This window comes from Anastrepha ludens, chromosome 3, assembly GCF_028408465.1.
Source record: "Anastrepha ludens isolate Willacy chromosome 3, idAnaLude1.1, whole genome shotgun sequence".
Classification (NCBI taxonomy): domain Eukaryota; kingdom Metazoa; phylum Arthropoda; class Insecta; order Diptera; family Tephritidae; genus Anastrepha; species Anastrepha ludens.
In genome coordinates, this window is record NC_071499.1 from 6,477,499 (window position 1) to 6,504,734 (window position 27,236).

The 27,236-nt window shown below is 37.9% G+C and overlaps 1 protein-coding gene across 1 annotated transcript in view; it reads right to left on the reverse strand.

The window, feature by feature from the left end:
• Positions 1–26,342, reverse strand: part of LOC128856437 (eye-specific diacylglycerol kinase-like) — a 42,739-nt gene extending 16,397 nt beyond the window's left edge. Inside the window, exons 1-2 of the mRNA XM_054091740.1 lie at positions 26,253–26,342; positions 17,217–18,649 (exon numbers count right to left, since the gene is read on the reverse strand). Coding sequence (XP_053947715.1) covers positions 17,217–18,649; positions 26,253–26,342 — 1,523 coding nt within the window. The remainder of the gene's footprint in view (positions 1–17,216; positions 18,650–26,252) is intronic.
• Positions 26,343–27,236: the final 894 nt, after the last annotated feature.

The window sequence follows — 27,236 nt, forward strand, 5'->3', positions numbered from 1 at the left end:
CCCCGTATGGAAATTATCTAGTCTGGAGCTGGTGAGTTTCTTATAAGGGACTGGGGAATTAAAGTACAAGCCGCGATGTGCTAGAAAATGTCAGTTGTGCGCTGATGTAAAGGTTTTTCGATTTATCGACAAATTTTAATTAAGAAAAATAGAATTGCAAACTAAATCGCTCTATACGACAGCTATCATGCGAGCTGGAACCAATCTTCACGGATAGTCAGGCTGTCATAAGAGCGGTAAATTCAATCGTCAGAACTATCTTAACTATAGAGGAACTCAAGTCATTTAGTCAATGGCTCGTTATCGCTCTAGTATGGGTTACAAGCTATAGGAGCATCGAGGGTAATGAGAAGCCGGCTGAGTTTACTAAACTACTAAATTCGCACTATAACACCATTACAAGTGGACAATGAAAGGGCCGCTCAACCTGTGTAATGGTGTCCAGGAAGACATAACCTGACTGTTCAAAATTAATTGGTGCTTTGGCGCCGGTTTATATTCACAAGACCTCGAAACTTTCAAGTATTTTTGCCTAGGAAGTTGGAATAGTGTTTTCCAAGCATATGTTCTCCAGATAAGGGAAACTTGCAGGATAATTAAAAGCCATTCACAACAACTATCGGAAGTATGCATTTTTTTAGATAATCAAGCAGCCACCTTAGCTTTAAAGTCACCTATAAACAATTAAAAAACCGTCAGACAATGCAAAGAAGAACTTAATGCGTACGCAGACATCACTCTCATCTGCGTCTCTGGCCATAGGAGTAGAGAAGGAAATCAAAAAGCGGATGAACTGGCAAGACAGGGGGCATCCTATAACGAATCCGAAGCTATAGAAATACGCTGCCCCCAAAGCGTGCGCAAAAGCGAGATCTTCTCACTATTCCAAAAGTATGCCGTTAACAGATGGACTAACACGGGTACCTGTGAAATAACTAAACAAAGATGGCCCAATTTCAACAAAACCAGAACTGACGAAATTATAAGGAAGCCACGAGCAGATATATTTTATTTAGAATTACGTCAACAACCATGTCAAAAAGAAGTGGTGGCCGTAGAACGACTGATGTAGAAGCTGCCATCAATATGAATCTAAGGAAACAGTATTTCACTTTCGGTGTGAGTGCTCTACGACATAGAATGCTAAGGGAAATCTCGTTGGTTAACTTGAAAGAAATTGCAGAAAAGAAAATATACGAATAGACAGACGACATAGGCAAATTCATAGCTAAATCAAGATGGCTCGACTAAAAAAAGTAGTGGTTCTACAAGTGGTGCGGGTTGTGTCACTTAGACAACACCTTTACCACCACCACCACATAACGCATCAAAGACGGAACAACGATTTGGGCATGGTCGACCAAACATTTCACGACTAACTGCGTTTCTCAGAGAACACTGGAAGGTTGAGGAGTATGCAGCGAGATTAAGGCTACGTACAAAATCTCCATCGGAATGACCTTCGAATCGCAGATTTTAGATGGAGAGACCAGACGAAATGCAAAATCAGCAGGACGTTATGGCCCACCTACAACCTCAAGCAATCGTCGACATTAATAAACATGAAACGACGGGACACCTGCAGACTTACGGCAGTCATAACTGGCTTCTGGTCTATCGGAGAACAAGCCGCCAAAATGGGCAGCCCTCACAACAAATACTGTCACAGTTGTAAACAACCGGAGAAAAAGGAAACAATCTTCCATTTCCTCTGTGAATGCCCTGCCCTATGAAAGGACAGAATGTTAACCGCTGTTCGAGAGTCTCGAGCAACAGTCTGGCTTAGACGTCAACAGCCTATTAAGGTTCCTAAACCGCACAGACTGGATATAGCCTTGCTGTAAATAACTGTTAAACAAGTTGGTAACGAGGTTGGTAATCACCACTCTAACCAACCATCGGAATAATGAAAGGTATTTGAAGACTTCCGCCAAAATATTAAGGAAGAATATTAAACTTGACCGATTTTAAGGTAACTCCAAAAATTAAGTTGTGTATAAATAAAATTAGTCTTCAAAAATAATTTTTTCAGAAAACACCTCAGATGATTAAAGGATTTATGCTTGAAAGGTTTGCGAAAACTGTTTCAAAATTTCATCCACAGAATAAAGATAATGAAGTACAAATTATGAGAAAATACCTCTCCAGTGATAGCTCAGAAGTCTAAATTGTTCATATTTGGATGAGTTATTCACGTTTTCCTTAAACCTGTCTTCCAAAAAGAGTCAAATATAACATTAAAAATCTCTATGGTAAAATAAATAAGTCCTTTCAAATCGATTCAGCTCAGGTACCTAAATACTTTCAGTACTTTCGGTGAGGTAACCTAATATCACCCATTTAGAATCAATATAGAATCAATTCAAATGTTCTAACGTTAAGTATCCATCGTTAAAATTGTACATCTGTCTACTTGCCAAATGTCAAATGTGGCATAAAAAAGGTACCGTCAAGGAATTTTTTACTACTGAGAACTAGGCGCCACTTTCGAAAGACCCTTTACATGCATATATTGAATTCTTGAGGACACTGATAGTGAAATTTATGGCCAAGTATGTATGTGAGATATCTATTTCGGAAAGATTACTGGTAGCTTATAGAGGATGTGCCAATTTTCCAATGGGTATAGCCTAAAATCTTGGTGTAGTGACTCAATGAAGCTAAAAACACAAAATTGCCCTTGCTGGCAGATTTGCTGATTCCAAGGTAAAATTTGGTAAAAAAGGCTTCGGCTCTGAAAGTATTCGATGCGGTCCCAGCCGGTGACAGCAGAGGAAGAGGAAGGCCTCCTCTGCGTTGGAAAGATCAGGTGGAGGACTTGGCTTCATAAGGTGTGTCTAACTGGCGCCTGTTAGCACGAAAAAGAAACGACTGGTGGGCTTTGTTAAACTCGGCCAAAATCGCGTAAGCGGTTATCACGCCAATTAAGAGGAAGAAGAAGGTAGAATTCGTATCTACATGGAATTTTGCTAACATGGCTTTAATGGGCGTGGAAATAGAGGCACACATTTACCTTTTGGTTTTGATCGTGATGCAATTTTTTACCATCGATTATCTATAATATAAACTAGAAAGTTGCAACTTTACATACATCGAAGCAAGTCGCGTATTATTTAAAAAAAAAAAAAAACACAATTGTCCACATTTTGACTTTCCTGCACCTATACACATTTAATATCTATAACATTAAACATTAACATTTATTGAACTTGAAGTGCCCACCTTATAACTCCCCAGTCCCTCTCGAACAAACAACTTATTGCAGCGCACACGTCTACATAGCCTCTTTGTGGAGAACGATTATTTTCATTTACTTTTCACTGTCACACTCTGGAGGTAGATGTTGCTAATCGCGCACAACGTAATTGCCAAAATCGTACCAGCTCTGAACCAGACATTTATTTCACTAGTTTGGGTTTTTCCTGCAGTGACCAGCCCCAGGCAGCCAATGTGTGATGAAATTCAATACAAATTGGCAGTCAACGCAACGGGAGCGTCTGTTACGCACAGCCGGGCACGCACGCAGGCACACATACATACACATGCGCGCGTTCACAAGCACTCGCACGCTCAGCAATTGAATCATTCTAATTATCTACTTTCACGTTTCCCATTATCATCGTCATCAGCGGATATTAGCAGCAGCAGCATCAAAGCCAACAGCATGCGCCATGTTATTGTAGCCTACATATTAACGGGCATATACTACATCAATTATGTGCGTATTATACTGGTAATTCCGAAACTCGTTGCCATCATTCACAGAATTATTTACATTAAAATGTGTTTCGGATACTTGCCTCGCACTCGCACTAGCACTCCCACTCCCATTCTCATTTCCATTTCCAAAATAGCAACTTCAAACGAATTGAGTTTTTTCTTTTTTTTTCGTGGAAAACGGGTCCCACAGCTGCCACACGCCACTGCTCTCTGTCGGCATTTGGGCGATGGGGGGATTGGAAATTTGTTCAAACTGATTTGCTTTAAATATGATAACGAGCTTGTTGCACGTGCCAATGGTTCATCAACGCTTACACATTGAAGGTAGCTAAATATGTATGGCTGTGTGTTTCCTGTTCAATGCTTCGCCAGTTTTGTTTTGATGGCTTAATTTAAAGTAGAAAAGTGTAATTTTAAGCTGAAATGTGCAATGTGGCCCTTGCGTATCGCATGTCCATTATTAAAGTAGTTAAAAGTGTCTGACAGCCATTTCAGTTCCAAAAAGTTGTAAACAAGCCGAGGTTCAAGCCAAAGCTAAAGCACCAAAGTCATTTGTTATTTTGGCATGTGGCGTTAAAGAGGCGAAAAGGTCGAAAATATTAACTTTTGCCGCCGTTCTATGAGCAAAGGGTCAAAAGTGCAGGCAAAGTACAAAACGGGAAATGGACACAAGTGAGTACATATGTGTGGGTAGGGATGAGTGTGTGCACCCACAAGAGATTATAAACGAGGATGTGTTAATGCTGTGGAGGCCACAAAAAAGCAAAAAAAAAAAAAACAGAAGTGTGAAATTTTGCTTTCACTACAGAGTTCACACTTCAACAGTTTTATGTAACCTCACACATACATAGCCACATGCTGACCACAACAACAACACGAACTTATGTTATGTCAACCATAAAATGCTACACGCACACTTTGAGGCGTTAAGCGGCTTGAAATAGCACACAGCTTATTTTTTCAAAAAATTGTGGTCACATAGAAATGTCATCGACTTCGGCATTTCAAAGCAATTTATATTTTTACATAAATAAGCCATTTAGTTGCGCAAAATAAATGAGTAATAAAAAACGGCTGTTGCTGGTAGCGAACGATGCCGCGTGAAATGATCCAATTCGTTTAAGGTGACGAATTTTTTTCCATTTTTATTTAATGCATATAGAAATTATGACATTAATAAACAACAAATGTTTGGTTTTTTGTGGTTAGGTCACTGATGCCCGCCGATTGAGAAGCCCCGCTGCGATCTTTCTGGAAGAATTGAGTGTACATCCCCCATTTTATATGATTAAAATACAAAAAAAAAAGTTTATATTATATTAATGTATAAATTAACTGTATGCCAATTTTGAAAAAAATATATTGACGTCTTTATTTTAAATAATTTTAATAAAAATCAGGGAAAATATGGCCGTTTACAGGTATCTGCCACTTAAAAATTGGTTTATTTGTAGGCTTCAGTATAAATCAGAAATTAAATGAAAACATTTTGAAAGGAGTTTAATCATTTTGCTAATAATAATAATTTTGTTTAGTAATAAGCGATAACTAAAGGTGTTGTAAGATGTCTAATGTTCACCCAGGGTCAGTCATATTGGTTTAGTTAATACACATTTTTTTTCTTTAGAGTAAATTCAAAAGAAAAATTACTCACAAGCAGAGAAATGAAAACTTTTGCTTAAAAATTTAGTTAAGTTTGTTCATGTCGCAAAAGCCAAAATGAGGAGCAAATATTGGGTAAAGTCGTGCGGCACTTCATTCGAACCAGGCGAAAAAGTTTGCGTATATAATTTTTCGGCAATGGACTTCGAGATCGGCAACGGGCCAGATCGGAAGAGTGATGTTCTTCCGATGCCTATCGAAATTTTGCTTTCCTGGAATGAGTCCGAAACAGAAAATAAGGGAGTCACTTGGATGTTAAAAAAATGTTGTTCTAAATGCGCTTAAGCTAAAAAAATCCACAGATCGACGTGGTGGAAGAAAGAAAACGACTTCCACTACTGATAATTTAATTGTGACTCTCGCCAAGAGGGATCCTTGTAAGTCATAAGAGGCCATTTCAGCTGAATAAAGCAACGTAGCATCAGCAAGTATTGAACGGCATCGATTGATGAACATGAACCTGCCTGGTAGGTATAGTTCATAAAGTTACGCTGTTGAAACAAACAAATTTAAGGAAGAGGAAAAGTTTTGATCAAGGGCACAAGCCATGATGAGAACCAGAGGGTATTGAAGCAATAAAACAAAAAACAAAAAATTCGCACAAAAAAAAGTCAAATACGATGGTGGTAAATTTTTGATTGTAGATTGGTCAAGCCAGTCATCCGACCTAATCCCCATTGAAAACATTTGACGAGATTAAAAGACACCAATCGGGAAGGAAACATTAATCTATGAAATAAACACCAGATACAACTGAATACCTGTTATTTTTATTTTACAGAACCTGCATTTCTGGTATAAACGTGGAGGTACCTAATTTAATGACCGTCGTAGCCGAATGGGTTGGTGCGTGACTACCATTCGGAATTCACAAAGAGAACGTCGGTTCGACTCTCGGTGAAACGCCAAAATTAAGAAAAAGATTTTTCTAATAGCGGCCGCCCCTTGGCAGGCAATGGCAAACCTCCGAGTGTATTTTTGCCATGGAAAACCTCCTCATAAAAATATCTGTCGTTCGGAGTCGGCTTGAAACTGTAGGTCCCTCCATTCGTGGAATAACATCAAGACGCACACCACAAATAGGAGGAGGAGCTCGGCCAAACACCCAAAAAGGGTGTACGCGCCAATTATATATATATATGTATATATGTGTATATGTGGCAAATCCACGGGAACGGCTAAGTTAAAAATATAAATAATTGAGTACCATTCATAAAATAACATAAAGCTTTTCAATGGTTTACATCGACCAATTTTAAATTTTTCACTACCTTTTTACAGATATAGCCGGTTTTACGGAACCGATTTTGATTAAATAAAATTTAAATATCGTAGAATTGATGTCGTTATCATGTGAACTACGATCATTCGAAAAGTAAATTTTTTAGTATTTTTTCTGAACCTTTACATCAAAAAAAATGTCAAAAAACGGTTTTTCATCTTTGAACGTCCGCCATTTTGTCAAATTCTTGTTTTTTTTTGTTTGAAGATTGTGGTTCGCACGATAACAACACTCCTGCTCAACAAGAACCTTTTTGTGTTTTTGAGTTCAGACATCTGTGTGTCCCGGAATCCGTGTCGCCTATTTTTGGAAGACCATTTTTTGACTACTGACAACTTTTTGAACGAACCTCGTATGGTCCAAAAAAGGTTTTTATTTTTTAACAATGAATTAAAAAATAAAATACTGAGAACAAAAATAAAAAAATCTTTTTTCTTTTCCGTTTTATACGCTTTCAAACAAACACCCAAAAAACACCACTTCAAATGAGGCGAGGGCCTTCACATGCAAGAAGGGCATGCCAATTTTTATTTCAAAAAAAGTTCAAAGAACTTATCCCTTGCTATAGAGTCGCGCTTTTTTAAAATACGTGAGGATGCGTGAATAAATCCCTGGAAATGTAAATACGTAATGCGGAACATCGACGCATTCAACGATATGATTGATATTGTAGGAAATCTTTTCAGCTTGAGAAAGACATAAGTCAAAATTATTGTGAATGACTTAAGTTATATAAATATTTCTTTCACCGGCTTCACACGTCCGTTCAACTACTGATGACTCGGTCCAGTTATGTGAGGCGTTATTTTGCCAATAGTAAGAGTCTCCAATTTCAGTAGTCTAGCCTAAGTGCACTAGCCTGTCATCTCAAAGGTTGTGGGTTCGAATCCCACGTAAAGCACGCTCCTCGCACTTTTCTAAATTTAGGAAAGAAGCCCTGTTTCGGTGAAAAAAATCTCATTTCTTTCCATCCTTACGCTCGCACAATAGTCAGCGCATTATTTGCATTGTGGCTGCTAAGACAAGCAAAAAAAAAAACCAAAGAAAACCACTTTGTTACACATTGCATCAGTGGCGCCAGTAAGAGAAAGCGGGCAACAGCGGTAATAGTGCTGGCACACCAAATTTAGCTAAACCTTCTACCATCTGTGTGATCCTTTTGCCAGAGAAATGTGAAACACAGATGGCGCTCAAAGCAGTAAGAAGGTGCTGTTCCTAAGCCTCTTGCCGATGCCCTATGCTCCCGAGAGGAGTGAACAAGGAAAACAAAAGAGTCTCCAGCTCGTCCAAAGTAGTTGGCTTGTTAGAGTAAATATAGGACTTGACATAGCTTCAGAGAAAATAATATAATAATCGATTGCTGTTAAGTCGCATAATAGCGGAGGAGAATTGATGAGCACACGCCGTCGTCAAATTATCTTGTCACACCAGGCGCGATAGTTTACCAGGTTTGGCAGTCCGCAGCAAAATTGTGAGCACAACTGTCATGCCCTTGGTTACGCCAGCTAATCAGCTGATTTCTTTCAAATCACAATGAGCCGGTTAGCGGTCGTATATTAGCCACACCTCTGCATTCTGTACATCGTGCCTTCACAACTTCGAGAGTTGCGTCATTTGTGTGGCATGTAGCGCCGCTTTGTTGGGGCTACAGCTCGGATATATATTTGGTGTAATCGCATTTTGGTCACAGAAAGTCGGTTACCAAGAACCATTGACGGCAATAGTGCCTCGCTCCTCATTTCAAAACCAATAATAGATTGAGTCTAATAATCCAGCCCCAATAGGCACCGCAACAAATTGCCACTCTTTATGCTTGCATTGATGCCTGATCGAACATTTGTGGACTGTGTCCAATAACACACATTCTGTCCTATGAAACAAATATACTTTTTCGGAAAGGGGATAAAAAATAAAAATACACGTGTATCGGCGATTTTAATGTGCACGTCGCAGTTTTTTTTTTTTGTATTTTATAACTTTAAACGAGCAATTCTTCTATGCATATCTGTATAGCCACACGATCTCAGGATTAGCTTAACGGATTTGAATGAAATTGGGCACACATATAGTGTATCACATTTCTAGACTTTTCACCAGACTCGCCACTGACAATGTTTCACAGGGTTGCCACCTGTTCGAAATTAAAAAAAAAATTGCATGAGATATGCCGATGTGGGTATCAAAAGAAAGGTATTTCACTCCGCATTACAATAGAGATATAAAACCCCGAAGTTTTTTATTAATTTTATTATATTAAAATTAAAAATTGTTAATTAAAAACTTTAATGCTTTTAAAGAAACTTAGGCCTTTTATTTTTGCGTTTGTAAGCATTTGTGTCAGTATCGCGACAAATAGACCAACAGTATTCGCCAAGCATATGCGTAATGTCTTGTCCTTTAAAGCGCTTTTCAATAGCCGCAGTGTCCTAATGGAACCTTCCGCCATGTTCATCGCTACAAGCTCCTAAATCACCAGAGAAACAATCTAAATGATTGTGAAGGAAATGAATCTTTAGCGACATTGATATGCCCATTTCGCCATATGCCGAAATCATTTCTGCAACAATATTTTTATAATTGTCAGCTCGTTTGTTGCCAAGAAACTGCTCAATAACGGCCACTGTGCCTTTCCATGCACGTTGTTTGATAGCATTCAATTTTGATGAAAATTCATAACTTGCAACTATTTTTTTATCTGCGGACCACTGAAAATACCTTAAATTGTACACATCGTTAAAAAAATAAAGTTACTAAAAGCCTTCGTAAAAAAAATACCTGCATGAATCTTCGCGCTGCTCAGTTTCGGAAAAATATTGCGCAAACTTGCAATCGCCTCGCCCTCACGATCCAGTTTTTTAACAAAATTTGATACGACACCGAGCTTAATGTGTAGTGATGGCAAAATGATTTGAGATGGCTGCACTAATGGTAGATTTTCTATACTTTCTACGCCTACTTTGTAGCATGTTCGCGACTTCCACTTAAATTCAGTGTAATGCTGGTCTCTTTTGCGACCTTCCCATGTACACAAAAAGCACTGGTGGGTTGGAAATCCACGCTTAACACCCATGAGTAATCCGAACACTTTTAGATCGCAGCATATTTTCCAATTATGCTCTTGGTAGTTTATCAGCTGTAATATTAATTCCATGCCTTCGTATGTTTCTTTGAGGTTGGTGGCATATGCGAGCGGGACAGCTGGATGTTTGTTACCGATATGAAGCAGCACTACTTTAAGGCTGTTGACCGATGCATCGATGAAAAGTCGCCACTCCTCTGAAATATGAGGGTAACCAATTTTTTCAAACATCGAATCAATATCACAACCATAAGCCAGGTTTTTTTCCCGATCTTCGTGCAATTTAAAAAATTCGTCATATGGAAACTGCTACGTCGATCACGAGCGGCTGTTATTTTAAAATCAGCCGCTACTATATTCCACTGCTTAAAGCGTGATGCAAAGAGTTCGGCGGTTCTCTTTGACAAATTTCCTTCCCGTAAATTAAAGGTTAATAAGTTGTTTAAAAATTTGGAGTCCCTTTAAGTTATGCCGAAAATTTAGAAAATAAATTTTTTTTTTTAGAAAAAAAAAATTCAAGAAAATCTGAGAATTGATAAAATTTTTTTTTTTTTAATTTTACATAATAAAAACATTTCCACGAGTCTGCGTGCAGAAACTCAGCTCGATTGGATCACGGAAAAAGGGTTAAAAATTGATCCAAAGTTTTTCACACAGGCGGACTACAAGCTCTATATTTTATACATAAAAAAAAAATTCTGACGTGAAAATCGCCGATACACGTGTATTTTTATTTTTTCTCCCCTTTCCGAAAAAGTATATTTGGTTCATTGGACAGAAACAAAAAATAGTTTAAAAAACTAAAAAACACGCTTTTATTGCCATGGCAATTAGCAAAAAAGCGTGTTTTTTAGTTTTTTTTAAACTATTTTTTATTATGAATGAAAATTATTGTTATCATTGCAGTCAGTGAATTAATGATTCGATATATTCGTACTATATATTATTTAATTCCTTTCTTATCGACTGTGAGTCTAAAGCTATGCAGTTATCGGCCGTGATAAAGAAGTAATCGGGATGAAGAACTTACTTCGTGGAGGGAGCCTGAGAAACGGCTACCCCACTCCATTGGCCAGTTTTTTTTCGATTTTCGTAGTGTGGTGCACTATGAATTCTTTCCACCTGGCCAAACTGTTAATAAGGAATATTATTTGAGCGTTATGCGTCGTTTACGTGAAGCAATTCATCTAAAAAGACCAGAATTATGGGCCAAGAACTCTTGGTTTTTGCATCACGATAATGCACCGTCTCACACTGCACTCGTTCTTCGTGACCATTTCGTCAAAAATTCCACGCATATCGTTCCGCAACCACCGTATTCGCCTGATTTGGCTCCGTGTGACTTCTGGCTATTCCCAAAACTCAAGAGACCACTCCGGGGAACGCGTTTCGAGTCGATTGAGGAGATAAAAGCTGAATCGAAGAAGGTGCTGATGGGTATACCGGAAGTGGACTATTTGGCATGTTTCGGGGATTGAAAAAATCGTTGGCATAAGTGTATTTCATCGAGAGGGGATTGTTTTGAAGGGGATGAAATTGATTTACAAGAAGAAATAAAGATTTTTCATTTTACAACCAAATTCACCTTACTTTTTGCCCGCAGGTAAAAAAAAGAAAATATTAATCCTGGCAATCCTAATAAGGATAATGGAAAACTTGTATCAAAATATAGCATTGTCATCGGTCGTTGATAGGTGTGCAAAATTCCAAGTCGATCAGATTTTTAGAAGCCAGTGAAAATTAAGCTCAAAGATTCCGTTACATACATATGTACATACATACATACAACCTGACCTAATAAAAGTGTGTTAAAAAAGTTCGTTTTTGTAACGCAGTGTAATGGCAATTTTGTTTATTTCCATAGGCGCTGAGTCAAAGATGATACTCGTCATTGGCATCTGCCTTCACAAAGAAGGCACAAATTTTGATTACATTTGTTAATAATTTTAAAACATTTGGCAGGTCTAAAATAATGTGTAATGAAAAGGCAAACCTTACTACTTTAATAAATATTTTGATAAGGTAATATTTTCACAGTTTCAGACACACAATGAATAGGAGAACTATAACTATTAAAGTTATTTAGTCATCCTTTAGTTTCGAGCAAAATGCGTTTAAAGTTTTCAGTGAACCGAAACTCAAATGGAGGCTTTCATACATTTTCCCAACTTAGACCTTTGCGTATTTTATTTTCATTTTTCAAGCAGAACCATATAACTTTTTTGCAATTTCTGCCCCTTAAGTAGAAAAGAAAATATGGGCCGAGGGTGCATGTGAGTATATATAAATATAGTACAAATGCGCAACCCATTTTTGCTAATCCTACTGCAAACATTTTTTGTTGTTTTCAATTTCAAATGAATACTTTTCTGACTCAGACGAAAAAGTTTCGATCATTCGCAGTTCACCATTCATTCATATAAAATACATAGTAAATAAGTCAGCAGTGACCCATAAAGCTGACCCCAAAGAGCTTTGCAATAATAATTACAATCCTTAAACAAACTCTGTCGTTTCCATGTATAATGCGATAAGCTGGTTTTATGCGCCACAAAAAAAAATACTCACAAATATAGAAATAAGTGTGTGCAAATGAATTAACGCGAAATACATACAAATGTATCACACCATATAGTTGTGGCGAGATTACTGTTAGAGGGGTAAAAGTCGATGTCAGTGTCAAGTACTGGGGCAAACATAAAAAACACAAAAACAAGAAAAAAATATAATAATAAATAGTTGAAGAAATTGTATGGTGCGATGTAAAGGGTCAAGTAGGGTTAAGTAGGGTCAGTATTAAAAATTTCCATATTTGTGGTATGAGAAATGGAAAGCGAAAGCAGAAATATTGAAATGAATGAAGATCTTCGTTCTATACTTTTTTCTGAAATATATATGCAGATATATATACTTATATTAGGGTGGGTCCAATTGTATGGAACGATGTCGCAAGATTCAGAAAAATAAAATAAAAATAAAAACATTCAATTGAAAACTCCATTAGAGCATAGATAGACGAAGTCAATTTTGGGTCCCCAAATTTTAAAAGAAACAACCTTTAATTCATATCAAACCTGGGAGGGAGTTACGGTAATGAAGATAGAGAGTAGAAAAAAATTACCTTCTGCATTAAGTAAAAGAGATCTCAAACCAAAATAATTGAAAAAAAACTTATGATTAAAAAAAATGTCATGGAATGGATCATAAACTAAAATAATTGCAAAAAAGTTATTAACTGTAAAATGATAATTAGCCTCTTAACTGTTTATGTCAAGTATACTCGTCAGAGCAAAACGAATCAAAAGTATTTTTTAAATTAAAGCTTTAAAATTAATTGGCTTTAGTAGAATTTTTGCCTTGAATTTCATGTAAAGGGTGGTTACACTTTAAGGGCCGATATTGAATGTGAACCACACCTAAACGTCAAGCTTTTTCTGCATTTCATTTGACATTTTTCAATTTCAGACTAACTCAATTTGAACCATGGAAAGATACACAATCGAGCAACGTGTTAAAGTTATTCAAGCTTATTATGTAAAACGGGCGTTCAAATCAAAATGCATATCGCGCACTTCGCCTTCAGTGATGATGCACATTTTCACCTCAGTGGATTCGTCAATAAGCAGAATTGCCGCATTTGGGCGAATGATAATCCAAGAGTGATTGCCGAAAAAGTGACTGCTCGGTGCGGTTTATGGGCCGCGGCATCATTGGGCCGTATTTTTTCCAAAATAAGGCCGGTCAGATCGCCAGATGATAACGAACTTTTTATGGCCCGAATTGGAAGATATGGATGTGGACGATATGTGGTTTTAACAGGACGGTTCCACTTGTCACACAGCTAACGAAACAATGGCTCTTTTGCGCGAAAAATTTGATGGCCGAATAATCTCACGTCGCGGGGATGTCAATTGGCCGCCAAGATCATGTGATTTGACACCGTTGGACTTCTTTCTTTGGGGTTATTTGAGAAAAAAGGTGTACGTCGATAAGCCAACAACAATTCAAGGACTAAAGGATGAGATAATTCGGTACATTAACGGCATAGAACCTCAATTATGCCTCATCGTCATCGAAAATTTGGCCCATCGGATGGAGGTGTGCCGCCGAGGTCGCGGCTATACGTAATTGAGTCATACCAATATTATCCTTATAAAGGGAAATGACAATAATTTCCTAAAAAAATTGTATTTTATTCAAAATCAACACCGGCCCTTGAAACTTAACCACCCTTTATAATCCAAAATCCGAATCTGTTAAGAAAAATGTCGAAAAAAAGCTGACCCACCCTAATAAATATATTTGCAAAACAAGATGTGCCCATTTATGGCACTTAGGTTCGTGCTGATTGATACATGCTTCAAATGGGTATGCAAATATACTTTTATATATTTTTGTGTATTTTGTATAAATTTTAAAAAGGGTATGCAGAAGCTTCCCAGCTACCTCTACTTAGTGGTGAACTCACCCACTCCAACGACAGATAACTGCTATAATAGGGGTCAAATAAAGGCAGGCCATCCAACTGTATTTTTAGACTACAAATTTACTAATGTTTATTGAATATATGCAGGCCTCCATTATGCCCTAGAATTAACTTGAGAACTGACCAGAAAGGATTTTGCTTAAAAATTACATTTATTTTTAATAGGACTATCAATAAGTTCGTGCGGTTTTACAACAGATGGCGTAACTTGATTATTATTCCATCGATCCACATTTCCAAACATTCATTGGAGAGCTACTGTCGTAAGGCACAAACGTCAGTATAAGTTTTTTATTTGAAGCGTAAACAACAATATTTTTACCACACTTGAAAATGTCGAATTTCGTGCCAAATAATGTGTTTTTGCGGGGAATTCTTCTTCATTATTTTAATATGAAGAAAAAAGCAGCCGAAAGTCATCGTATCTTGGTGAAAGTTTATGGTGAGCATGCTCTATCTGAGCGAACGTGCCAGAAGTGGTTTGCACGCTTTAAAAGTGGTGATTTTGGCTTGGAAGACGAAGAACGCGAGTGTGCGCCGCCAAAGTTCATGGATACCGAATTGGAGGAATTGCTCGATCAAGATCCGGCTCAAACGCAAGAAGAGGTTGCAAAAACTTTGGGAGTTGATCAATCAACCATTTCCAAACGTTTAAAAGCCATGGGAATGATCCGAAAGGTAGGCCATTGGGTGCCGTATGAATTGAAGCCAAGAGACGTTGAACGCCGTTTTATGGCATGCGAACAACTGCTTCAACGGCACAAAAGAAAGGGTTTTTTGCATCGAATTGTGACTGGCGATGAAAAGTGGGTCCATTACGACAATCCAAAACGTCGGGCAACGTATGGATACCCTGGCCATGCTTCAACATCGACGTCGGCGCAGAATATTCATGGCCTGAAGGTTATGCTGTGTATCTGGTGGGACCAGCTGGGTGTTGTGTATTATGAGCTACTGAAACCGAATGAAACGATTACGGGGGATGTCTACCGACGACAATTGATGCGTTTGAGCCGAGCACTGCGAGAAAAACGGCCGCAATACGCCGATAGACACGACAAAGTTATTTTGCAACATGACAATGCTCGGCCACATGTTGCACAAGTGGTCAAAACATACTTAGAAACGCTCAAATGGGATGTCCAACCCCACCCGCCGTATAGTCCAGACCTTGCGCCATCCGATTACTATCTCTTCCGATCGATGCAACATGGCCTGGCTGACCAGCACTTCCGTAATTACGATGAAGTCAAAAAATGGATCGATTCGTGGATTGCGGCAAAACCGACCGAATTTTTCACAAAGGGAATCCGTGAATTGCCAGAAAGATGGGAAAAAGTAGTAGTAAGCGATGGACAATATTTTGAATATTAAATTTGTAACCATTTTACGTCAATAAAGTTTCAAATTTCGAAAAAAAACCGCACGAACTTATTGATAGTCCTATTACTTATATTAAATAAAGGGTGATCAGATTGGAGATACTCTTTCCAATAGGGGGTTTTTGGCAGAGCACGCGTGACTACTGTCAAACTAAATATATAATTTTTTCAGTATTCATTGACTTTTCATCATGAAAAGACTTAAACCACAAGAAAAATCGACGATCTGTAAAAAGTGTTCATCGCGCACTCACGCCAGGAATTTTGTTCAGCTATGAGACCCATTTTTGGCTGAAAGCAAAATTAAAGAAAATTGCCATATATGGGCTGAAGAGCAACTCCAAGCCATTTGGCACGGCCTACGGGCTGAAGTAATCATCGCCCCATATTTCTTCAAAGACGAGGCTGGCGCCAATGTAATAATGAAAGACGAACGCTGTCGCGTATCCAACTGGCTCCCGTTAGAAGGAGAAAGAAAGGACTGGCGCGCTTTGTTAACCTCGGCCAAAATCGCGTAAGCGGTTATCGCACCAATTAAGAAGAAGAAGAACGCTATCGCGTCATGATAAACGACTTTTTTGATGCCGGAATTCGAAGCCGATAATCTCCACAAAATTTTGGTTTCAGACGGCGGAGGCGCTACTTCCCCTACAGCACATGAAACAATAGATTTACTGCGTCATCGTTTCGGTGAGCAATTTTTCTCTCATCACCAGTGAATTGGCACCTAAGATGGTGTGATATCCCACTTTTGGATTTTTATTCGTGGGCGTACGTAAAGTCGAAATGCTTTGTGGATAATCCAGCTTGCATGGAGGCATTGGAAGCCAACATTACTAAAGTTATTCACGAGATACTGACAGCAGTCCAACAGCGAGTCATTCAAAACTGTTTACGGATGGCCAAATTACGGCGTAGTTGTGGCCATCATTTCAAAGGGATTATTTGTTAATAATAAATGTCGTAAATAAATAAAATATTGAACTATTCACCACCAAAATAATAAAGATTGCCTAGTCATTTCGAATTTCCTTTTTTTTATTTAAATTTAAAATCCCATATCTCTAAATTGGTCACCCTTTATTTTCGTTCGAAGCTTTCTAGTATCTGCTTGTGTTTTCATAAATCACTTACTACACTTTCATGTTCTTACAAAAAGAAACCAAAAATCCATGTTATCCATCCAATGTACAAACCTATTACAGACGGCAGAGCTAAGCCAAAATTCGAGATTTACAGCTTTTGGTGAACACCTGGTATATTTAGACTGAAGCAGAGCTCTTTTCATTAAAAGGCAAAATTCTTTAAATAGAAGTGGGCCCCTCATGTTTTTCCTAATTTTAAATTCTGATCATTATTGGTTGAATAGTTCACATAATATTATATTGATTAACTTCGTTACTTGATTTAAAGTTAGTCAAAATTTATAATGCAAAAATTTAAATGTGACAACAAAACCAATTAATTCAATAAATAATCGAACTAATAGAAGTTATGAATAAAAAATGTGTTCATTATACAAAAAGGAAACTGAGCTCAAAGAAAACTTACACTTGACAATCAACCAACTGAACAATAATAGACAACAACAACATCGCTACATACCCATCTCTGCAAACGCCTGTCATGGCGAGCGCTTTGTAGCGTGCCTGCTCATCCGTCGGCAGCACAATGTCTACGGAACGCGAACGCGTGGCATTTATATTCGGTACGGTGAGAAAGCAACCATCCTCGCTTGGCTGGAGCTCTTCTGTCTTGCCGGCCGACGACATTTTCGAAAAGCACGAATCGACGGAGGCTGCACGGTCGCGCTTCAAATCAGGTACAGTTAGGTAAATATCACGTACAACCAGCGCATGTTTGGCTGCTGTCGGCGAGCCGCAAGTAGCTATTGTGGATGCCTCATCCACTGAATCCACCGCCTCAACCGATGATTTCAAATCTTCTCCCTGTGACACATTCTCCAGCGAATTGCCTGTTGGCTCCACAAAAATAGCCTCCTGCCGAGAAATAGAGCGACGTCGAGGACGCATGGCGGTAGGCGAAGGCGGCACCTCAGCCGTATCATCTCCACCAGCTGCACTCAAACCACCGCTAAATCCAGGTGGTGGTGGCAGCGGCAAATCGAAAATGGGCGAATGGGGCAGCAATTCAAGTGGCGATATAGGCGGTGGTGGTGGCAATTCCAACATTGGGCTATCGCAAACCGAGAACGAAATAGATGGTGAGGGTGGTGGTGAGCCAGGGTCGATGGGGAAGGCATACGGAAAGGGTGGGCAATCGCCGTTCGTGGGCGAGAGCGTGAATGTGATGCCACATGGCGTTGTCGGCAAAGGTGGCAGCAGCGTATTACCGAAATGTGGGGAATCATGTTCGGATTCGTCGAGTCCCTCATCCTCGGAGGTGGTCACAGAGCTGCCTATAGTGTGGCGACGCATTTGACGTGGCAGACGCGCACGTGACTCCTCAATGCTGCTGCCAGTGCTAAGCCCACCCAGTCTGATGTCCATTTCCAAAGCCGCATCATCGTACTCATACGAGCCGCCGCCTGTTTCAGTGCCATCGCCAGTGGCCGCATCCTCCTCATCCTCTTCGTCTTCCTCCACAACGTCGTCGTCGGCGGCAACACTGGCGCCATCGTTGTCAGTATCATCATCGGAACTGCTGTAGCCGTAGGTGAATGAACTCGATTCACATCGATCGGCAGCAATGTAGATTTGCTCCGCTTTCTGCTGCTTCAAGTATTCCTCCAAATACAAGCAGTGTATGCAGGGTGGTGGCGTTTTTGTTGACGAGCTACGACGCGCCTTGCCACGGCGCGGCACTTCCAAGAATGTACCCGAATCATCACTGCCCGCGGAAGCCGCCGCCGAGTCAAAGGAATGCGAACGTTGCGTGTGTGTGGCCTGCGGCACCTGCAACAGACCCGTGTCCAGTGAACGTTCATCTGTCGATGACGATGATTGCTGCTTGAGGAGTTGGGACGAGACACGTTGCGACTCTAATTGCATTTCATCAAACGAAGCGGAACGCACCTGCTGGCGGGTAAAAGGCGACGGCGTCGATAATTACCACGAATAGCGAAAAGCGAATGGAAGAGAGTGAGAGAAAATGTTGAGCTTATTAAATTTCGCACGCATTTGTGGTAGTGTTGTTGCACGACTAAAGTATATAATTTGCGATAATTTACGACGAGGTTGCATGCAAACAGTCTTACACAAGCGCTAAAAATGCACTCAGCTCAGGTGCGTGATTCGGTTGGAATAGAAATAAATCTAAATAAAAAAATATTTTAAATACATTTTAAAATTTAGAACGGAAATGCTGCAAGCGGATGGAGGAGGATAGCGGTGTATGGACATGCAATTATAGGATGCCGGGTGGTGCTGCTGTTGTGGTATCGTGTAGTGTGTACGTGTAATCGCAACGTGAGACTGTGGAAGAGTAATAAAGTTGAATAAGCAACATGCAACATGCAACGCTCGTAACTGGAACGGAATTGGTCGATATTTGTTAAGTGCAACACAAGCTGGATAATTATGCAGAAAATGAGTGAGGTGAAACAATTAAAGCATTGATTAGAGAAATTACGATAGGACTACGAAAATAGTTTCAAACGAATGTGCGAGCTGAAATTTCAATTCTAATAACCTGAGCGCCAGTATAAGGCAGCACCCTTAAAATTGACAAAGGGTCTATAATTGTCTTAGCTTAAAAAAACTTCAGTGTCGCAATGAGAACTCAAGAAAATGGAAGCTGTTTTGCGCTAAAGGGAGTATTCAAATAATCTTTTATGACCTGATATGACGTCGTCTAGTTCGACTCGGAGTAGGTTGGTTTTTGAGATGCTTCCGTGAGCTTGCGAATAAAGAGATTTAAAAAAAACTCCATTGGTTTTTTAAATAAATTTTGGAAATCAAAGTAAACGGTTGCCGCAACCTCTACAGGGCGCGTCCCCAGGTGGCGGATAGGAGATCCCTCTCTGGGTGGGTAGGGGAGATATTAAATACCTTTCGCCGACCAACAAGTCGACCAGACAAGGGCGTAAAAAAATACTGCTAGTCTTTCAAGCTCCGTATAGTCTGGGAAATGCCGTCGATGGAAAATTCCTAATTGATATCTCCAAGTGGTGGAGAGCGGGCAGCGTTTCGAACGGCTAACATGGGAAGGGGATCTAGCAATCACCAGAATAAGTGATAAAAAGTGAGGTTAACGGCATGTCGCAACTGCTTTTATTGGGTGCAGCTCTTACGTGTGGTGACGGAAGAACATATTAAATATGTCAATAGCAGCTCCTACAGCTCTAGTCAGATTGGCAACCGGAGCCCAAAACCTAAAGCCAAAAACACACATCCTCGCACAAATATTAAAATAATCCAGGATCGAGTACCTAGAGATTGCGTACAGGAAGGGCCAACTAAAAGACAGTTAATGCTAGTTACCATAGATGGGCGACCGCCGTAGCCGAATGGGTTGGTACCTGACTGCCATTCGGAATTCAGAGAGAACGTAGGTTCGAATTTCAGTGGAAGATCAAAATAAAGAAAAAGTTTGTTCTAATAGCGGTCGACCCTCGGCAGTCTATGGCAAACCTCCGAGTGTATTTCTGCCATGAAAAAGGTCCTCATTAAAAATAACTGCCGTTCGGAGTCGGCTTGAAACCGTAGGTCCCCCAATTTGCGAAACAACATCAAAGTGGTCCACTCGTTGCAGTTTGAGCGTCACCTCGTAGAAAGTGTACCTAATAATTTTTAAGATGAAATGAAAGTGACATTGTCAATCAGTATCCTGATATGCTAAATGCTGCGCGAACAAAGCTAAATGTGTGGGCGTTATTCTATACTTATAAAAGAACCATGGGCAAAAAGTGGGTGCTAAGCCAAAATTTCCCGACGGATCTCCGGCAAAGAGGGATTTGCAAAGATTTAGTACGATCTGATTAAATGAAGCGCACAGGTAGCTAAATGATTAACCGAACGTTTTTTAAACTATCCTGCTTCTACTAGTTGTAGGGCGTCAGCTGGCCGCCCTTGCTACACTCCGCTTAACAGAGAGAGAGAAGGATATACTGATAGGCTCTTGAAATCAAGAAATATTTTAGCGCCATAAAATTATGCAGCCCTCCTGCTAGGAACATAAATTGCTTATGTCTAGTAGCGGCCCCTAAAGGTGATTTTACAATAATATATATTATTAAAAAATTTAAACAAAAGAGAGTGACAGTGGCAATGAAATGCTCGGTCTGTTAGTTCAGATATTTATAGAGATAGCTCAGAGCTTGTATGCAGGGTTAAAGGAGGTTCGGTTGATATTTTAATACAGCAGCTTTCAGGGTAAGACTTCAACGATTATAGAGCAGTAGATCAGGTATGAGGCTTTGCTGTTGGTTTTCACTGGAATCGGTGTTTTTATGTGGCGGGTCCCAAACTCTGCGCACAACCAGATATTCTGAGTTGCTTCACCTTGTGACTTTAGCTCGCTCTCAAACGGATGATTGGAAGCTATTCAGAGGATACTTGGGCGGAGCCCGGAAGTTGTGAGCTGCTTGGATCGTATGCAGAAGAATCGTCCTGGTCACTCCCAAGTTAATGGGGATCAAGGACTTTCCTCGCTTGCGTACACTTCTACACCATCCGGAACCATCCTGCGACGAAACGACCGAGTCGAGGGATCTCCATCATCGCTTGGTTTAACAAATCGGAGAAGGCGCGTAAAGCAGAGACGCCTGGAGAGACTTGTTACAGTCGGCCTTAATCCAGTAACGGGTTGTGATCCTTGATCGGGTCCTATAAGTATGTATAAGTAAAATCAGCCCTGAGTAAAAGCTTAAGAACATACACTTGGAGGTTTGCCATTCCCCACCGAGGGGCGACTGTTATTAAGTAAAACCTTTTCAATAATTTGTTGTTTCCTTCTCACAGTGGTTATCGAATTCGGGCCCTACCGTATGGCAGTCACGCATAAATCTATTCGGCTGCGGTGCCCTGATTTAATTATTCCGTATAGAGAGCTGACTTATCTTAGCAAACTGAAGGATAAAAGCTCTTTTATACGAGACTTTGCCACCATCCAACTAATTCCAACGCTTCGCCGAAATCTCATTTAACAAAAAAGGACTAAAAAGGCATGACAATATCAAGTGATGCGTGCACGTGTGCATGTGTTGGGGAGTGCCGACGGCCGCTACTTTAAGTGGCTTAACTCAGAAAAATGTCCGAAATGAATGACAACCGCCATTGTTGTGTTAATGCCGCCAACAAATGTTGCCCGTGTGGTTTACAACGCTGTAGACATTAATTGTCACTAAAATCATAAAAATATTTATTCATATAAACTGATATCAGCGGGAGTGTCGTTGCTAGCAGGTGTTTTTCTGCTTTTGTTTTTGCATGCTTTTGTTTAAATATGCAGATCATGTGCCAGAAAGGATTCACATGCGCAATTTGTCATAATGTTGCCAGCAGTCCCGCAAAGCCATTGTTTTTGGCATTTGCCATTATTTGTCGTACTGTACTCGTATTTTATTTATGATTGCACTCAAACTGGTTTTTGCTCTTGCAAATGTGTGCAGATTTTCACACTTATTACACCCGAAAGTACACATAAGTACACGCATACACATGTAAATGTATTTGTATGTTCAAGGGATTGTCTCGTCATTCAGCAGGATGATGACAAGTACACAACCTATTAAAGTCTCACTCTACGCACATGGAATCATATTTTTGCTATGAGTGATTATGTTTTGTTCTTATTGTTGCCATTTACTGTTATTGTTCTCATATTCATGCTTGTGTTGACGCTGCGACAGTTAATTTGACAAGTTGAAACACCTTTTTGCTCAGCATGGCTTGACATTTCATTATTTAGGGACTTACACTCGCAGTGCGGTTACAAATTGTGGAAATTTATTTCCAAAATCAGTGTTCGGTTAAAAATGTGAACAGAGCCGTTTGCCTAGTTTATGCGCTTCTGTGATATTGTTCACTTCTGGCTGACTGGCTCTGAGCGAAAGCAAATTAGTCGCATTTGGTGCGAATTTAGGTCACAAGCAACTCATCGGCTACTCAAAAATTTGCTGTTTTGTGGGGTTTGTGGTCATAAGCGGTGCATATTTCAGCAGAACCGCTGCCAGCGACAATGTGGGCCAGTATAAATATTATTTTGAGGACGAAAATATGTGCACATAGTCTGGAATATTCTTATAGAATATTTCTGCTAAGGACTTATTGGCAATTAAGAGCTCTGCTAAGTTTGAAGGATATCGGTCATTTCCTCTGTAAGCTCAAAGAGCTGACAATTGCTTGCATTTGAGATTTGCTGACAACAGCTAGCCATCAATGCGCTGTACGTAATTTTATTTAAAATGGGTCACGTGTAAGTGCCATGCTTTGGTTCGCTAGAAGGAGGAGCTCGGCAAACCACCCAACAGAAACGTACGCGTTAATTATTTAATTACAGAAGAAGAAAATTAGTTCTCGGTATAAAAGTTGTCGCACACACAACTTAATTAGCAATTCCTGTATTGCTTCTGTTGGCTCCGAAAGCGCCGGAAAGTATCATATAAAAATGTCTACATTGTCCATTGTGCTATTACTGTTAACATAACATTTTCTCTTTTGCTAGCAAGGTGAATTCGAGCATTTAAACTGTAACATAGTTGAGCGTAAGCTGCAAATAAGGCCCGTTGGCAATGCTTCAACATTACCAGGGGGGCAGTGTCACATGTTTTGCAGATGCATTCCTTGGCGATTACCTTATCTCTACATATGGGCCTCCAGCCTATTTTCTGTGAGCCTATTTTAAAGTTATTAGCGAAACGGCGCGAAAAAGTTGTCGCTTTGCAATTTTAGCTCAAGTTGCTAATTACATATAAAAAATGAGAAAGTGCTTTCTGCTCGATATCAATAAGCCGATTGCTAGAACTTAAGTCGCCGATTTAACTGTTTCAATTTCAACTTTTTTACATTTGTACAAGTGCCCACATAAATATGCAATATTAAACCAAACAAAGTCATAACAAAGGATGAGAAAGTAACGGCCTCACTCAGCGTCTTAAATATAGACAGGGGAAGCAGAATATCGTGCCAAAGAGGCAATTAGAATATATTCAAACGCTGGTGTTAATTAATGTGTGTGTGTGTTGGTGATTTTTTCTTGATATCGCACTTGTTACGTTAAAGTGTAACAACTCAAAATTTCCAAATTTTAGTTTTTTGCAAGAAAACAATGTACAGTGGTCATCTCTACCCACTGAAAAAATCGTTCAGTGGTTTGTCTAGTCTTTCGTTAAAAAAACCGTTATGACTCTCTCTTTGTTTTCAGAATGACTTCTTTTGTCTCAACTAAAGAGTTACATTTTAAGTTGTCTCCAAGTGTTTGAACAAATTTGTGTCACATAAAGTGTAACATTTTGAATTGTGCCTGTTTACAACCAAACGGTTTGTTTAAGTTTGTTTAAGTTACGTGTTATTTTTTCAGTTAAATAGAGACAACTCAAAATAACACCACTTAGTGTATAAAAAAATTTCAGGAAAAGAGTAGCAACTCTAAAATTGGTTATTTTAGCGCAACTACTAAACAAATAAGAATGAAACAACCGTTATATCGTTTTTAATGATATTTTCGTGCAATTATATATTTTTTTCCTTGTAATATATTATTACTATTTACGGAAACAGTTTTTCGTCTCTACTGAAAATGTTCAGATTTTGAGTTGTTACGCTTTAACGTAACAAGAGCGATATGTATAGGTCAACGCATCAGAGTGGCTGGTGGTATTTACGCGGGATGATGCAGGCTTATACTGCAAGCGATTAATGTGATGGTATGAGTGAGGATTTCTTATGAGTTCTTAGTTCAAAACTGCTGTGCGACCGATAAAAACTTAACTTTGAATATTAATGTGTGATGGAGCGAACAAAAATAAAAAGCACAATACCTTACAATAAAATCATTATTATAATTTTATTATTACAAAAAATTATTCTATTATTTTATTTTGTTTTTTTATTGGTTTTTATTTTTAATTTTAAATTTGTTTTATTTCGTTATATGTTTTTCGATTTTTGGTATTTGTTTATATTTTTTTTGTTTAATTTCGTTTTATTTTACTTTATTTAATTTAATTTATTTTTATTGTTTTAAATTAATTTTATATTTCTTTTAATAGTTTTTTTATTTCATTCATGCATGACTTTCCAAAACTACTGAACAGAAATGTCAACACAATTTGCCATTCTTAGCTGCTAAACCATAGTTATCAATATCGATAGTTCTCATGCAGTTAAAAAAAAAATAATTTTTAATTAAATTTACTTCATTGTTTCTATATTTTTATTACTTAATTTAATTTAATTTATTAAATTTTATTCATCTTTTCATTTGTGTTTCATCTTTTTTATTAGATAATATTTACTGCTCTTTTGTTTTATTTTTTTGTTGTATTTAAATTTTAAACTTCACATTTTTTGTTATTTTTCAATTTTTGTAAATGGGCTAAATTAGTATTACATATATTTTTTTATTTAGTTTAAACTTATTTTATTCTGTAATATTTCATACTATTTTGTTTTCTTATTATATTTCAATTTTGAATTTATTTTATTTAATTTTTAATTACTTCTTATTTTAATTTTTAATTATTTTTGATTTTGTTTCATTTAATTTAATTTATTTTGGTTTTGCTTTATTTTATGTATTTATTTTTATTTTTCTTAGCTTATCTTTATAATTTTTTTCGCATGCAAACTAAATCAGTTTTACTATTATACAGCAGATGAACATTTACTTATTTTATAATATTTTGTTTTATTTTTTATTATATTTAATTTTTTTTTAATATTTCACACCATTTTGGTTTCTTATTATATTTTTATTTAATTTTCAATAATTTTTTGTTTTGTTTTATTTAATTAAATTTTGCTTAACTTTTATATTTTTTTAATTTTTTTTTAATATTTTTCCGCATGCAAACTAAATAAAATTTAGATAAATAAAGTAGATAAGTATTTGTCCATATTTCATACATGCAGTCCGCAAAATATTGACAAAAACAAATTTAATTATTTTTTATATTATTTCTTTTATTTTGTTTAATTTAGTTTTGCTTTATTTTATGTATTTATTTTTATTTTTTTTTTTTAGTCTGTTATTTTTTAGTTTCTTTTACTAATTTTTTTCGCATGAAAACTAAATCAGTTTGACTATTACAAAGTAGATAAATATTTATTTATTTTATAATATTTTATACTATTTTTTTTACTTTTTATTATATTTAAATTTTTTTTTTTTTAATTATTCGTAACTTAAATGTATCTCTTTTTGTAATATTTCATATCATTTCCTTTTCTTATTATATTTTAATTTATAATTTTTTAGTTACTTTTTATTTCAATTTGTGATTTCACTTAATTTTTTAATATTTGTTTATTTTGTTTTATTTAATTTAATTTTGCTTTATTTTTATACTTCTTTAATTTTTTTAATTAATTTTTTTTATAATTTTTTTCCGCATGCAAACTAAATCAACTTTAGGTAAATAAATCCATATATCATTCATGCAGTCCGCAAATATTGACAAAACAGTGACACAACAGGCTAAACGAAAAGCCACTCATTACATCCTTAAGTCATTCGCACCTGTTTCGGCACCTCGAGACTATTTTGGGTTTTCATCTCAGCGCCGGTGGGTGTGCGCGAACGCGTGAAAGTCGTGCGCAATCGTTGCATTCTACGGTAATTTTTATTCCCAAATGAGTAGGTCCGTAGTTTTCCCTTTCTTTTGTCTTAAAACTCCCCTGATTTAATTGAAAATTTTCTTAAATAGTTTCTTTTGTTTCTGTGTTCACTCGTTTTGTTTTTACTTAAATTAATTCAGCTGTCGTAAGCCTATTTGATTAGATTCCTTGTTTATACTTGTTTTTGTAATTATCTGTATTCGTGTTTGCTTTGTTCTTTTTCGCGCGCTGTCAACATTTTAACTGTTAATCAACACTCGCTGATATTTATGCTTTTTGGGCGGATGTTGAGCACTACGGGGCGTATGCGTAACCTCTTTTTCTATCGCTTGACTTCTGCTTTGCCTAATAACGCTGCTGCTGCTGCTGCTTATAGCTTCTCGCCTAAATTCCTCTTGCTGTTGCTGTTGTTTCCGTCGCTGCAAGCGCATGTTGCAATTAGTAGTACTGTTGCTATTGTTATTGCTGTAGCTGATTTCGTTTGGATTGCCCTTATTATCGTTGAAACTGACAACCTTCTTTGATTTGCAATAAATTAGTGCTTTGGTAAAGGCGTTGCTCTCGAACCTAAACGTTGCACAACCGATCACCACTGACCGCCGATAAGCAGCAATTAGATACGCAAAACATGTAGCAACGGCATCAATAAGTTTTAGCTGAGCGAAAGTAACAGCTATTTCGGCTACTTCAAATCCCATTTTCGGTGTAACGGCACGCTGTGGATTTGTCTTTCAATTGCTTTCGTTTAGGCTGCGTTGAACTTATCGACGATTTGATTACCAACTATGATCATTGTTGTTGCTATATTCTTGCAGCTGTGATGTTTACATTGCGTTGCTGAATTGTCTCAGTGGCAAATAAAATCTTGTGTAATTTTTCTGCCTTC